Raw genomic sequence first — 15,644 nt, 5'->3', positions numbered from 1 at the left:
AGTTATTCACATCAATTGATAATTGTTATCTGATAATTTTTTTAAATTGAGGTATATTTGACATATCACATTATATTAGTTTCAGGAATGATTCAGTATTTGTATGTATTGCAAAATGATCACCATAGTAAGTCTACTTAACATCTATCACCATACATAGTTACGAAATTATTTTTTCCTGTGGTAAGAACTTTTAAGACCTCTCAACAACTTTTAAATATGTAATATGGTATTAATTATAGTCATCATGCTGTACATTACATCCCCAGAACTTATTTAGAACTTGGAAATTTGTATCTTTTGACCTTCTTTGGCCTGATAATAATTTTATTAGAGTTAATGAAATAATACTTTTCCAGTGTTATCATTTCTTCTACACTTATTGTCACTCTGCTGTGAAGGAGAGCTTTTTTTTCTCAGTAGATAGGGTTGTTTGGTTACCTTAAGATACATCTACTGGGAAGGCAGGATATACGATTAGATCTTCTTTTCCATTACCAATTTTCAAAGTGAGGTTTTTTTGTTTTTTTTTAATAGCCACTTCATGTGGTTCAGAGGAATTTTTCTTTTCTTTTTTAATGTCATTACAGATTCAGTGTGTTTCAATCTACCACCATCATTATTCTTGTAATGTTCACATTCTCACAGCTTTATCCAGTGGGAGTTCTTTCAAGCTTACTGCTGTGTCTGGCCCAACCTCATTAATTGTTGGAAGCATCCTTGCTCTCTGGCATTGCAAGATGTTCTCCCACTGTTTTTTTGTTTAGAAAATAAATCTTTTGCATTAAACACACACACACTCTAGGAAGCATCAATAAAAAAGACATTGTGAAGAATTCATTATATCTTCACCAAGCCAATTATACTTGCCTTTCTTTTTGTAGCTGCATCCACCCATCCTAAGGCCTATTCCCAAAATTCTGAGTCCTTGTTCCTTTCCCCACTCTAATACACCTAGAAACCATTATAATTTGAAGAGTTAGAGGCAGAGCATGTAAGTGCTTTTTTTTTTCTTAAGTTTTTAATTCCAGTTAACATACAGTATTATGTTAGTTCCAGGTGTACAATGTAGTGATTCAGCATTTCCATACAACATCCAGTGCTCATGAGAAGTGTATTCCTTGATCTCCATTACCTATTTCACCCATCCTTCCACCACCTCCCCTATGATAACCATCTGTTTGTTCTGTATAATTAAGAGGCCGTTTCTTGATTTGTCTCTTTTTTTTTCCCCTTTGAGAGAGCATGTAAGTGCTTTTTGATTTTCTTTAGACTAGTCTGATTTCATTTGGATCCAGACTAATTGTACTGATTTAAAGAGTTGTTTTCATTGAATTCAGCTTAGTCAGCTGTGTATTCTGCATCCTCAGCAAAAAAAAAAGAAAAAGAAAGAAAATTCAGTATGCTAAGAGCAAGTACCTTATACTTACTGGGTAATAATAGATGAAAAAGACCACATAGAAAGAACTTTAAATTATTAATCAAGTCTTAGAGATAAGACTGGGCTTTAAGTTCACAAAAGCACTTTTCCTGCCAGTGTTTTCCTTTATTTGGGGGCACAAACAGTTTAAAGAAACAAAAAAATTCTCCTTCAGAGGAGGTAAATAGGCCAGAAGGAGAATTGGCAGAGAGCGATGCAGCCTAAAAGAAAGCCTTCTGGTTGTTTTTAATGAAGGATGGGAGCCCTCTGTTGGCTTTTTAGGAAATTTTAAAATTCAGTTTAGATTTTTTTTTTTTTTTAACATTTATTCATTTTTGAGATAGAGCACAAGCAGGAGAGGGGCAGAGAGAGAGGGAGACACAGAATCCGAAGCACGTTCCAGGCTCTGAGCTGTCAGCACAGAGCCCGACGCGGGGCTCAAACTCACGAACCGTGAGATCATGACCTGAGCTGAAGTCAGGGGCTCAACCGACTGAGCCATCCAGGAGCCCCTAAAATTCAGTTTAAAAGCTTCTTTGAGAGGCTTTAGCTTTATCCATCTTTGCATAAATAATTCCCCACAAAGGGCTTGAGGGAGGGGGTTGCAGCAAGTAAATAGAAAGTGTAAGATATATAGACCCCAAGTTTACTGAAGAAGTCTGACCTGATATACTTTTTGTCATACTGCACAGGTCTTTGGTTCCTGACCAAAGGAACTGTAAAGTTAAGAAATGCAATTTTAGATGTTTGGTAATTATGTAGTATGGTAATCTAGGACTTCTTAAGTTGCAGAACCTGGTGCAGCAACCCATGCATCATTTCTTGTATATGTCCCTCAAATGGTACATCCATTATTCTACCTGTTGGTGTTTTGTTTTTGGTATTTCTTGAAAGTGAAAATCACTAGGTTGGATTTTCTTGCTGTTTTTTTCTTATGAACTTTTTTTTTTTTTTTAGTGGATTATCAAACACTTTTACAGGAAAGGCAAATCATCACTGCCATGTGTCTGCATACGAAAAATCTTTTCCTATTAAGCCTGTCCCAAGTCCATCTTGGAGTGGTTCATGTCGCCGAAACCTCTTGAGCCCCAAGAAAACTCAGAGGCGGCATGTTAGTACAGCAGAAGAGGTAAGGAAAACCTGCGACAAACGCTGCTAAAGGTTAGAATCTTTCCCTGTATTCTGCCGTTTGTTCCTCTGATTCAAACATTTACTAACCATCTGTTCACTTAGTCCTTTTTCTGCTTTTTGTTTCTTAATTTAGATTTTAGGAGGACTTCATTATTTTTCTTATCATTTTCTCTATTCCTGTTGGGCAGCAGACTTACTTTTCAGTATTTCCTAAATGAGTTCTCATATATCAAACTATCTCTGTTTTTTTTTTTTTTGGGCCCTTCCTCAACTCTTGTTTCATATGGCAAAACTGTTAATCTTGCTGGGTTTGATGAAATACCTGCCTTTATTTCTTATTAGGACAATTTTCCCTTAGTGTAAGAAGAAAATCGAGAAGACAGCTAAATAATTTACAACCCTTCATTGAGTAAGAAGATCTTTGAGATCATAGATGTTCCCCCCAAAAAAGATGTTTTGTTGACACTTTGGTTGTTATATGCATTCAGTAAGCCTAAAGGAGAAATTCAATTCTGTAAATATAATATAGCATATAACTTATGTGGTAGGAAATGTGCTTGTACCTGTTAAGTTAAATACTATGCATCTAGTCAGCTTTGGACTGCTTGCTATGAAGATACAAATAAATAACAATACCTTACATTTATATTGTATATAGAGTTTCCAGTATGCTTTCCACATGTATTACTATGTTGAGTCATTTTAATGCTGTGAAATAGGTAGAGATGATATGCACATTTTACATATTAGGAGAGTAAAGGTGAGAGGTCACACAGTAAATAGCCAGCCTACAACCCAGGTCTTTTGGAGTCTAGTCTGGTATGCATTGTATTATACAACCCAGCAGTATGGCTCCAGCCCATTGGAGCTTACAGACTGGAGAGTCAAGAATATAGCACTATGTGCCAAATAACTAGATAATTTGTTAATGATGATTGTTTAAGTGGCAGAACTTGATTATTTGTGACATGGTTAGTAAAAATGCTGTGCATTTTTTTGGTTTTAAGTTTGCATTGAATCTAAAATAGTCAAGCAGAGGGTGGCAGAACTAGTAAGTCATATTTAGTAGGTAAAGGATAGATAAGAAACTGGCAGCAGTTGCCTTTGGTGATAAGAGCTGAGCAATAGTAGAGATTTATTTTTCACTTTTGTACTATTGAATTTAGCACCATGTATGTATTAGTTATTGCATACATAAATCATATTTTTTTAACTACTGGGGCTGTGCTTCTGCTGGATCCTAGGCAGCCTATGGGGTATAGAGAGACTTGTGGGGGAGGAGACAGCAGCATGGCAGCTGGATACTGGCCTCCCAACCCTCCCCTGCCCCAGGTGGCTGCTGCTGAGATCACTAGGATCCTTAAGACTGTGCGTTCATTGTAATCCCACTAGCTAACCAGTCCTTTGGACCACTCAGCCCCTCCTCCTTTCACCTCTGCCTTCAGCCTGAGGACTTGGGCTAGGTGAATAATTTTATCCTTCCAACCAACCCTCTAGGCCAATGTCCAGGGTGGGCCATTGGAGGACATGAAGGTGGAGTTTTTCTTCCTTCTACAGTGTCAAGAAGATGCCAAAGATTGAATTTATTCTGTGAAACGAGATGCAGAAAATTTTGCCTCATTTGTTTTTTAGGTCTATATTCTGATATGAAAATCAAGTCACTTGTAGTACAGGAATATGGGATTGCCCATATAATACGAGTAAAATAAAATATTGGACCAAATTTTATTAAACTATCAACAGATTATTCAGATATTTAGTCTTGGATAGTACTAGATAATCTGGATTAAAATATAATTCTTTTTCTTCCCTTGGGAATAAAGAATTTACTGATGGGAGCTTACAAACTGAAGGAAAAATTATTTTCCATGGAAATGTTGGGATCTCCAAGGGAGATACAGTTTCTTATGTTAAGGAAGGAAAATTAGATATTAATCTTACTGCTGGATTTATTTATCACCTTCAGGAATATAAAGTCATTTATAAAATTAACATGATGTTAACCACTGCATTGTTCAGCCTTACAATAGAAGTTTAAAAAGAATACATAAAGAAGAATTTGGAAATATGTAAGTGATGGCTAGACCACTACTTGGCTGAAGGCTGATTCAGGGATATCATTAAAGAACGGTACTAATAGGGTAACCACTAGCCATATGCACTACTTAAATTAATTCAGATTAAATTATAATTTATATATGTAATATAAATAAATAAATGTATAAATATAAATTAAAATTTCCTTTCTCAGTCATACTAGCCACATTTCAAGTACTCATTAGCCACATATTGCTAGTGGCTACCATACTGGACAGTGTAGAGTATTTCCATTTTAACTGAGAGTTCTGTTAACATTGTTTAGAGGAAATGAATTTCTGTTTGGGAAAGAGAAAATACCAGGGACAATAAAAATGTAAAATGTTAAAAACACATGTAGTTTCTTTTCACTGATATGTTGCTTCCAGACATCCTTCTCTGCAACATACTGAGCAACATTTTAAGATGTCAGGCTTTCTTAATAGACAGCACTGATGGTTTTATTCATAAGAAAACCCAAAACCTTTTACAGTACTGGGTTTTTTTTAAGCTTTTTAAAAAATGTTTATTTATTTTTTGAGAGAGAGAAGGGAAGGAGTAGAGAGAGAGGGAGATTGAATCCCAAGCAGGCTCTGTGCTTTCAGATGTGGGGCTCAAACCCACAAATCCTGAGATCATGACCTGAGCTGAAATCAAGAGTCGGATGCTTAACCGACTGAGCCACCCAGGTGCCCCTACAATTTTGTTATAACCAAGAATTTTGGACTTAAAAACAGAAGGTTGTTGAATTATGTACCTTTGATAGTTGAGGTTTATATAGTATAAAGCTTTTACTTTAAAGAGAATCAAAATTGGAGTACTTACGAAGTTTTTTGAGTAATTTGTAACAAAAAGTTATACCAGTTTCCTACAATTTATTTTGTGTTCTCTGTTAAATTTTTATAATCTTACAGACAGTTCAGGTTTATGATGGAGCCTCTTACAGACGCATTTAAGTACCAGAATCTGGCACATATTTTAAAAATAGAATCCAACACCTTAATTACCTTTATACTGTTTGAAACTTTCCTTGGTCCTTTATTAGGTTTAACACATAACATTATCCAGCTTCTTTTATTTTAACATGTTACCAATTATTACTTCCTTTCATCTTAATTTAATAATTTGCTTACTCAGTAGAAATAGTTTGATAAGTAATATACAAAGAAGGATGTTTTGTTTTACTTTATTTGTAATACCAGATGCTCCAAAAAAGAATTGTGTTTGAAGTTTCAAATGACTTACCTTTTTGTATTTTCTTTTGGAAAAGTCAAATATTACATATATGTTCTTTTGAGAGTTGCATGGACTATCTTTTCTTTGCCTGAAATGGTTCTAAATAGAAGATAAATTCTTGTGACCTCTAAATTAACATTTAGAGGCTTAAAGAGACCTTTGATAATTGTTTGGAATATAGAACATCTATTCCTGTTCATTTTATGTTGTCTAATAACTGTGAGGTTGTTCAGGCTTAGATAGAAGCTTTTCTTTGAAGATACATGTACTGGGGAAAATGATTTGTGGGTGAGTTATGTGTGTTTAATAGACTTTTAAAAATCAGTTCTTACATTAAACTGAGGGTTACTGGAGGGGTTATAGGAGGAGGGATGGGCTAAATGGGTAAGGGGCATTAAGGAATCTACTCCTGAAATCATTGTTTCACTATATGGTAACTAATTTGGATGTAAATTTTAAAAAATAAAAAATAAAAAAAAAAAGAATGAAGACTAATTTAAAAAAATCAGTTCTTACACTGAATTAATATAGGTGAGTCACTTAATGGCACTTTGTTTCTTCATGTTTTATTTATAAGGATAAAAACTTATTCCAAGAAACCATTTTGCTATGTGTTGGGAGGGAAGAGAGAAGCATTTTTAATTTTATAGGGTTGAAGTCAGTTTATGAAGGTTGAAGGGTACCACAAACAAAGATCTTTTCTATTTCACTGTTCTCAGTGTGCTCTTGAAGTCTTCATGGGATGGGGATGTTTCTCTACACCTTGGTGTGCAAAGTAACCTCTTACACCAGTTTATCTGCTTTATTCTCCTTCCTATGATGTGATAATGCAGTCAAAGCTTTTTAAAATCTAGTTTAGTAAGGAGGTGGAAATGAACTAAAACGACTGGTTAATTAAGAGTTATGGGTGCCTGGGTGGCTCAGTTGGTAGAGTGTCCAAGTTTGGCACATTGGGCTCTGCACTGACTGTACGTAGCCTGCTTGAGATTTTCTCTCTCCCTCTCTCTCTGTCTCTCTCTCTGCCCCTCCTCACATGCATGTGCTCTCTCTCTCTCTCTCTCTCAAAATAAATAAACTTTAAAAATAATTTATGGGCACCTGGGTGGCTCAGTCGGTTAAGCGTCCAACTTCAGCTCAGGTCATGATCTCGCCGTTTGTGAGTTCGAACCCCGCATCAGGCTCTGGGCTGACAGCTCGGAGCCTGGAGCCTGCTTCGGATTCTGTGTCTCCTTCTCTCTCTGCCCTTCCCCCACTTGTGCTCTGTCTCTCTCTATCAAAAATAAATAAATGTAAAAATAATTTTTTAAAAAAGTGTTAATTTCCATGACCCAGGTGGTATTATTCTTCTGATTTCCCTTCATGCCCTCCATTTTACCACTCCTGAAAACGTGTTAACCCCATTGTATTGTGGATTATGAATTCGGTTATTTGGTATAGTGGGAAAGTGGAGTCAGAATTTACATTGGGAGGTATTGAAAAATTTCAGTCATGAAAGTGCCACATAACACAGCTTTCCTGTGTATAGATCACTATGTAGTTGGTTGTCAATCTCTTACAACCTAAATAATTGTAATGATGCTTCATTCTTCAGACTGTCTACTTAAAGAACCTTTATGATAGCAAATTTAGGTTTTAATAAAAAAAGACATTTTAATTACAGTTTTCAAATTTATCTCTCAGATACTCATGGCCTCCCCAGTAGAATAGCTAAAAACTGCAGATTTGGTAATTGATATTAATGTATACCTATTAATGGTCTTTTTCTACATGATAATTTTTGTGCTGTCACTGAAGTGCCTGTCCAATACTGCAGACAGTCTCTTCACAAACACTAGAAAAGAGTATGTCATCATCTTAAATACAGTATTAATGTATAAAGGATAAAATAATGGAGTTTATTTTCTTCATATAGAAAATTGCAATTTGTTTTTCCTCCGGGTCTATTTTTCCACCAAATGCTCAACTAATTCTACTTATTTTCTTATTACCCATCTATTCAAATTTTCTCATTACTCATCTATTCAAATTTAAGGATAGCTCTTTTTCATAAGGAGTATTTATTTACTCATGCCTCATAGTTCAAGGTGAATCTTGTTAGAACAGTAACATTATAGTGACAATGTAATTGAAATTTACTATGTAGGAAACAGTGATCAAGAAGAGAAAACTTAGTGTCTGTTTGCCTTTGCATAGATAATTGCTTAATTCATTCTATTTTTAGCAAAATGCTTCTGCACATATTGAAATGTCACAGTGCAGGATGCTGCAAGCCTTGCCACAAAGTATTAAAGTTATTTTTTGAAGATTGGTGGTTATATTAAACTGTGTATAAGATTTTTTTTAAGTACCAGAGTATATTATTTAGTGAATGCTTCCCATTGTTTCTCTGGATCAGTATAGAATAGATGCTTTACTATAGTTACAAGTCCTTATGTAATCTGGTTCTCTCCTGAGTGACCTCATTTCTTACTGCTCTTCTGATTCACGCTGACCTTACTTTTCCTTGAACACATCAGGCACATACCTGTTTCAGGGCATTTGTATTTGCTATTCCTCTACCCGGAATAGTCTTTTATAAATTTCTATGACTTACCTCTTCCCTTGATTTAGGTTTCTATTGAAATATCACCTTTTTAGAAGGGTCTTACCTTTTGCTGCTATTTCCCCTCCATCACTTTCTATTTTCTTGTCTTTATTTTTTCATTTTCATTTTCCATAATTTTTGATTAGTCTCGCTTGCCAGTCCCTTTAACTGTAATATAAGCTCCACAAGGACAGGAATATTACTTTATTCAGTGCAGTATCTCTAGTGAGTGGTGCTTAGTAGGTATTCAAGTCAATACACGAGTGAATGAATATTATGGAGTATGTGCTTTTCCCTAAACTTATTATTGGGTTTAGGAAAAAAGAGTAAATATTTGAGATAAAAACCATCTTTGGAAAATACTTACAATGTTAAAATTGGACAGGATAGAAAACAGCAAGGTATCCCACTCTGATCTTGACTATTCTAGTTGCTTCCTTGTGACTTTTTTAGTAGATGTCAGGAATCATGGGGTTTCTTGGAATCCTAATTGAGAAATCCTCAAATGTTTTGTTTCTGGGACTGTCTCAGTTGACTCAAAAGTGATTGCCTATTGGCCTTCTGGTTTCATATCCTATAGTTTCTCTGCACTATTATTTACATATATGTCCCATAATTTTCCAAAATATATCTGGTATTTATTTCATTTAATTCCTGTTATAATTTTCTAGATATCCCTAATGATAATTCTTAATTATCTTGAAGGACTCTGCCTTAACTTTGGCAGAGCTTCTGGGAGTCTAGATGCTGCTTTGAGAAAAAAGTTGCCTTATTGGATGTGTTTAAAATTTCTTCTTTTTTTTCTCTAGACAGTCCAAGAAGAAGAAAGAGAGATTTACAGACAGCTACTACAGATGGTTACAGGGAAACAGTTTTCTGTAGCCAAACCCACCACACATTTTCCTTTACACCTGTGAGTCACAGAAACATATATCAAATGAATTTAATTCTGTACTTTGTTATTTGATATTAAAACTATATTCTCCTCTTGCTAGGTCCCGATGTCTTAGTTCTAATAAGAATACTTTGAAAGACCCACTGTTTAAAAATGGAAGTTCTTGTGCAGCTCAGATTATTGGCTCTGATACTTCATCATCTGGATCTGCCAGCATTTTAACTACCCAGGAACAAGTGTCCCACAGTGTGTATTCCTTATCGTCGTATGCCCCAGATGCTGTTGCATTTGGATCCAAAGATTCTGATCCTCTCCATCAACCCCAACATCACCACTCTCTTCTACATCAGCCAGACAACTTACCAGCTTCAAATACACAATCGGAAGGTAACAATGGTTTCGTATATTTTCAGTAATAACAACCAGTTAACTGTTTATGGGATCTATGGGAATTGCAAGGTTGTAATGTGCATGTAATTTAATTAACATGTAAGATACTTGAAATATATATAATTCAGTTAGCCGTACCACAAATAAACTAAACCTATAAATAATTTACTTTTTTCTTACATGGAAATGCAAATGATTTCATATAATATTTTACTTAAAAAGATTAACTTCCTGAGCAGCGTCTAGAGTCAGAGTATAATCATCCCAATTACTTCAATACTTTCTCTGTTTCTAGTACTTTGCAATGAACATTAAGTACTCTGAAGTTCTAAGTTTTGGAACATCAATTAAGTGTTGAAGTAAAAGTTCTTAACCAGGTAATACTTAGTAGAAAACCTGCATAGTAGGTTTATGCATTTTAGAATGGTCATCAGCAAATTTTGGAAACAAAAAGTTTTCTGTTTAACTTTTAGCTAACCAAAATATCCAGACACTTAGCATTCCAGTTAATTAAGGTTTTCTATGATAATTTTCTTTGTTTGCTTAGTTTCCCCTTTCTTTAGGTGTGTGTTATGTGTGTTTATGATAGTATGTATTTAGGTATATAACTTAAAACGAGTTTAAGGTTAAGTGATTAGACATTAGGGATCTTTTGATCAGTCTCTAAGGCTCTTTCCTCCTTCCTTAGCTTTTTTTTTTTTTTTTTTTTTTTTTTTTTTAAGATATTTCTCACTTTCTTAAAATTTTCACTTGGGGATTAAAATTGTTAGTGGCATCACTATATAGCTATACATATTCATGAAAACCTTTATAAAATTTTGTGAGATGATTTACTGGGAACTACCATTAAAAAAAGCCTTTAACCTCAAAAACATAACATTGTATGACAAATGCTTGGCTACAACTAAACTGAAACGAATATGCTATAGTACATTGAATGTTTCATTACTTTCCTTGTACCATAATAAATATCCTAAATGAGGTGTCAGTCATTTAGAAGGACATGATTCCTGCCTTTATCAATAACACAAAATAAATGATAGAATTTGTACTTTTTTAGACCCTGCTACTTCTGTAGCTTTTTCTCTTTCTGCCTCTGCCTCCTCCTCCCCCCTCCCCTCTTTCACCTTATTCAGTCTCATGGTAGTTCATGAACTAAAGACTTTTGAGAAGTTGTGGCTTATTTTTGTTCCCCAGGAACAGAAAGAAGCAGCATAGGAATCAAGTACAGCCCAGGAGTAGATGATGAAGGGCATATATACTTGTATTTTTGGAGCGACTTCTTTCTTTGTGAGGCAGGCTCTTCCCTAAGCCCTATTTCTGGCTCAGTGAAAGTGGACCTGCCTCCTTTTGTCTTCCATCTTACCTTTGTCCTTGTGCTGCATTATTTTTATGAAAACAGAATACACTGAAGTATGGGAGCTTAAACTATAGACACCTGGAGTGTATAACTGGGTAGAATTTTTTAAATAATAATATGCTGTTGTGTTTCTTTTTTTAGGATCAGACTCTGTGATTTTACTCAAAGTGAAAGATTCCCAGACTGCAACTCCCAGGTAAACTGTGGAAAAAAAGACATTCTTGATATATTGTTTTCTTTTCCCTCTTTTTAATCACAATTTCTTCACTGAGAGTTGCATAACATAAAAGTAAAACTGCCTCAATTCAGATTTCTCGCCTGTGTTATTTGAATTATTTCAATGACTTTTTAATTAGTCGTCTTCTTCCGTCCTCCTTGTTGTGCTTCATTCCATCTTCCGCCATATTCTCTAATCCATTCTTTGCCTGTTCTTTTCCATCTTCCATTCTACATCCAGAGTGGTCTTTCTACAATGCATATCTGATCATTCATTAAACTCCCTCAGGAGTGGCTATCAGACATAAAATCATGCCCAAACTCCTTAGTATGGTATACAAAGCATTTCCTCCACATGCCTTACTTCCTATCACACATTCTTTCCTTTAACAAGTACGAATTGATAACCTACTGTGTGCTGTGTCCTAATATAGACATTGGGGATAACAGCAGTGACCAAAATGAAATCCCTGCACTCAAGGAGCTTACATTCTAGTTGTAAGGGGTGTAAGGAAAGAGGTGGGGGACAAATTATGAACAAATAAATAAATGTGTATGTCTGATAGTGATAAATGCTGTGAAGAAAAATAAAGCAGGGCAATATATAGACTGGGGTTGGGGGGCACTGTTTATTTGGGTGGTCATGGCAAGGCTGAGAAATGACATTTGAAGAGAGACATGATAGAGGTGAGAGAAGGAGCCATATGGGAAGATGGGAGTCTTTCATGTGTTAATTACACACACATTAGTAGTGTGTGATATGTGCTTTCTTACCTGCATAGTCATTGTTCCATCTGCCTTGTATGTAACCCTACCTCAACTTGTCTATCTAAAGAAGCAGGAGTCTCTTTCTTAGCTTTTCAGTCTCAATTCAAATGTAATTTTCTATATGATACTTGACTTCTATATGGAACTTCTTGCTCTGTAATTCAGTAGGTTACTACTTAGATTGCAGTTTCTTTGCCATTAGCAGTTCAGTTGCTGGAATGAAAATAGTATCCATTTTCCATTGAGAAAATTAGGAATAATGATGTTTCTCATCTCAGTTTCTGTACTTCTTTGCAACTCTCCTGTGTGTCCTAAATTTTAGATATTTTTAAAAAATTCTGTTATAATTTCTCAAGGAGACTTTACAGTTTGGATTCCTTATTCTTTATGTGTGGGTTTTATTTTATTTTGTTTTGTTTTTATTTTGAGTCAGACCTGGGTTCTGATCTTGTCCAGGCATCACATAACTTTAGACAAGTTACTGTTCTGAACCTAGTTTCCTTATCAATAAAAATGCCAGTGTTAATACGTTACTGTTTATTGAATTGCTGTGAAGGTTAACATACAGAAAAATACTTACAATGAAAGTGTTTTGGGGTGCCTCAGTTAGTTGAGTGTCCAGCTCTTGATTTCAGCCCAGGTCATGATCCCAGGGCTGTGATATTGTGCCCTGTATCCAGCTCCTCACTGATACGGAGCCTGCTTGAGATTCATATTCTCTCTCTCTCTCTCTCTCTCTCTCTCTCTCTCTCTCTCTCTCTCCCCCTCTCTCCCTCTCCCTCTCTCCCTCTCCCCCTCTCCCTCCCTCCCTCCCTCCCTCCCCCACTCTCCTTCTCCCTCTCCCTCTCCCCCTCTCTCCCCCTCTCTCCCCCCCACCCCCTTCCCTGCTTGCTCACTTGCTCTCTCAAATAAAATAAAAGTCGTTTAATGCGTAGTGCACAAAAATAGGTATTCTTTATTGGGAAAAAGTCGATCTCATGTAGAGAATGCTTTTAATTCTTCAGTAGTTCTTTACTCTGTGTGCCTTTCCTTTATGGAGGATTTCTATTAGTGATGCCTGAAGAATGAGAGGGAGGGAGAAATGATCTGTTGGATAAGGCCAATTGAATAATGCTGTTTATTGCAGTTGGAGCCCGCTTTCCCAAGTCTTGGCCAATTGGCTCTTTATTCTTAATCTCCCCCCACTGCCTGTCCATTAAATTCTAGCAGTGAAGATCTGCCCTTATTTCCTAGAATATAGCATGCTGTTTCCTGTTTTTGTGCCATTGTACATGCTGATCCTAACCCCTGGAATTTCCTCTCTTTCCTTGTCCACTTGTTAATCTCGTTTTGCTTTTCAAAATCTGACTCAGGTGTTATTTTTTTCTCAAGACATTACTCTGACTTCTCCAGATAGTATTAGTCTTTTCCTCTGGTACTTTTATCCCTATATCTTATTTATTACTAATACTTTTGCATTTATCATCTAATGTGGATCATAATGCCTGGCACATGATGGATACTTAGTAAAGAAATCTTTGTTAAACAAATGAATTTCCTAGAAATCCTAAAAGGCTCTCTTGCATAGCCCAAGAACTCATCATCTTCATGTTGGTTTAAGGCTTTGGTTTATTGAAAGGTATGTTACAATAGTAGAAATCACAGTCTTTGGAATTGGACTCATCATCTTCATGTTGGTTTAAGAACTCATCATCTTCATGTTGGTTTAAGGCTTTGGTTTATTGAAAGGTATGTTACAATAGTAGAAATCACAGTCTTTGGAATTGGACAGACACAGTTTCTAATCCTGACTCTTCCAAGACAGTTGATCCTTCTGAACTTCCCATTTCCTCTTCTATACACGAGTAATAATTCCTTATTCTATATTATATTGAGGTTTAACTAAAAGAGAATTATCATGAGGCTTAACTAATATAGAGCTTAACTAATATAGAGGCTTAATTATCATGAGGCTTAACTAATATAGAGCAGAATTTCACACAGAGTACTAAGTAGGTGCTCATAAGTAGTTGTAGTTATTTTTACTGTATGCTTCAATCATAATGAGAAATAATACATAATCTCTTTGAAAAGCAAGAAGATTTTGTTTTTTCCTCCTGCATTTTACTTTCCTAATCCATCAAATACCTACGTCTACTGAAGAGAAATACTTTTCCCTTACATTATTCACGTATTCAATAAACACTGAGTACTTGCTGTGTGCCAGGCACAATTCTTGGTGCAGAGGATACAGGAGTAAATAGAAAAGACAAAATTCCTATCCTCATTAAGCTTATGTTCTAATAAAGGAAGCAGACAAATTTCAATAGCAAGATCTACTACTATGAAATTCTGGGCAATTCCTGTCACTTTATGTTGTGCAGTCAATGTGTTTTCATGTTCATTCGTTTTTAGTATCACATACTAAGCCCCTCACAGTGCTACCACTGATCTTTGTGGCTTTCTATCTTGGTTGTTACATCAGTATCCACTGTGCCAAAGGCATAGGCCGCTTCTCCTATGTTTTCCCCTTATTAACCTCAGTGACAGTGGGGAGGCAGTAGAACAGCATATTCATTGCCAAACCCTAGCCTAAGGATGATTGGGAATACTAATTCTCAAAAGGTAGTCTGGGGAGCAAGGGATACCTTCTGAGTCCTTGTTCTTGCCTTCACTAAGACAGACTGTAGCAATTCAAGAACTGAAAGGGATTCTAACCTCCATGTTTTACAAATTTGAAGCTAAGGACCATGGAAATGAAGTGACTTGTTCAAAGTCACACAGTGAATCCGGGTCCACTCCAGGAGATCCAGGTCTCTTAACTCCCAATTTCATGCTCTGTGCACTTCTTCTACTTGTATCTGAAAGTTTTTTTTGGAAAAGTGTTCACTCTTCTGTTTGTTTCTGTGAGAGATCACAGTTAGGGATTGGCAAGGAGATGAGGATGTGTGAGAAGAGCAAGAGGCTCTGGAAGAGGGAACATGCCTGTGACTATGCTAAGCATTATTCATTTGGGTTGTCAGCAAGAGCCGCGTGGAATAGAATTGGTTTCTCATCTTTGGAGTGGAGCTGTATCTTGCTAATTCTCCGCTTTGGTTCATTGGCTAACTAACCATCTTATACAGACTATTCTGTCGGTGGGGATTTTCAATATCCATTATGACTTGGTTGAATATATTTTGATTCAAGTAGACTGACAGGAAGAAGTCCAAGAAACCATAAGGTTTGACTAAATCGTTAATAAATCTGTCAGTCTAAACCATTTTGGAAGAGTAACGTTCTAGCTTAATATATTATCTTGACAAGTGATGTACTCTTTCGCGTTGGGTTGGTCTCATAAGGAGCAAGGTGCAAGTAAGGACCTGTGTTACAGTTAATTTCTCTGTTGAACTTTGGGCCATCTTTTTAACTACTATGTATGTGAGTGACTCATAGCTGTATTCCTTTAGTTCCCAGTTACAATTATTTTATGTAATTTATGACCTTCACTTTATTGTATACATGTAAAGCATTCTTTTAAATTATTTCAATCATTGATTTTCTTGGTGAAAATATTTGAATTTTCTTATGAGCCTCCTGTTCATTTGCC

At 35.8% G+C, this 15,644-nt stretch overlaps 1 protein-coding gene across 6 annotated transcripts in view; it reads left to right on the top strand.

Moving 5' to 3' along the window:
- The window catches only part of SENP1 (SUMO specific peptidase 1), a 49,686-nt gene that overhangs the window by 14,735 nt on the left and 19,307 nt on the right, over positions 1-15,644 (top strand). For all 6 annotated transcript variants that reach the window (XM_027035997.2, XM_027035996.2, XM_053226159.1 and 3 more), the window contains 4 exons: positions 2,378-2,549; positions 9,257-9,360; positions 9,443-9,729; positions 11,234-11,288. In XM_027035997.2, the coding sequence (XP_026891798.2) occupies positions 2,378-2,549; positions 9,257-9,360; positions 9,443-9,729; positions 11,234-11,288 (618 nt within the window). The remainder of the gene's footprint in view (positions 1-2,377; positions 2,550-9,256; positions 9,361-9,442; positions 9,730-11,233; positions 11,289-15,644) is intronic.

Source organism: Acinonyx jubatus, chromosome B4 (assembly GCF_027475565.1).
Source record: "Acinonyx jubatus isolate Ajub_Pintada_27869175 chromosome B4, VMU_Ajub_asm_v1.0, whole genome shotgun sequence".
Lineage (NCBI taxonomy): Eukaryota > Metazoa > Chordata > Mammalia > Carnivora > Felidae > Acinonyx > Acinonyx jubatus.
Note: the sequence above shows the minus strand (reverse complement) of the source record. Positions and strands in the feature narration are given on the sequence as shown.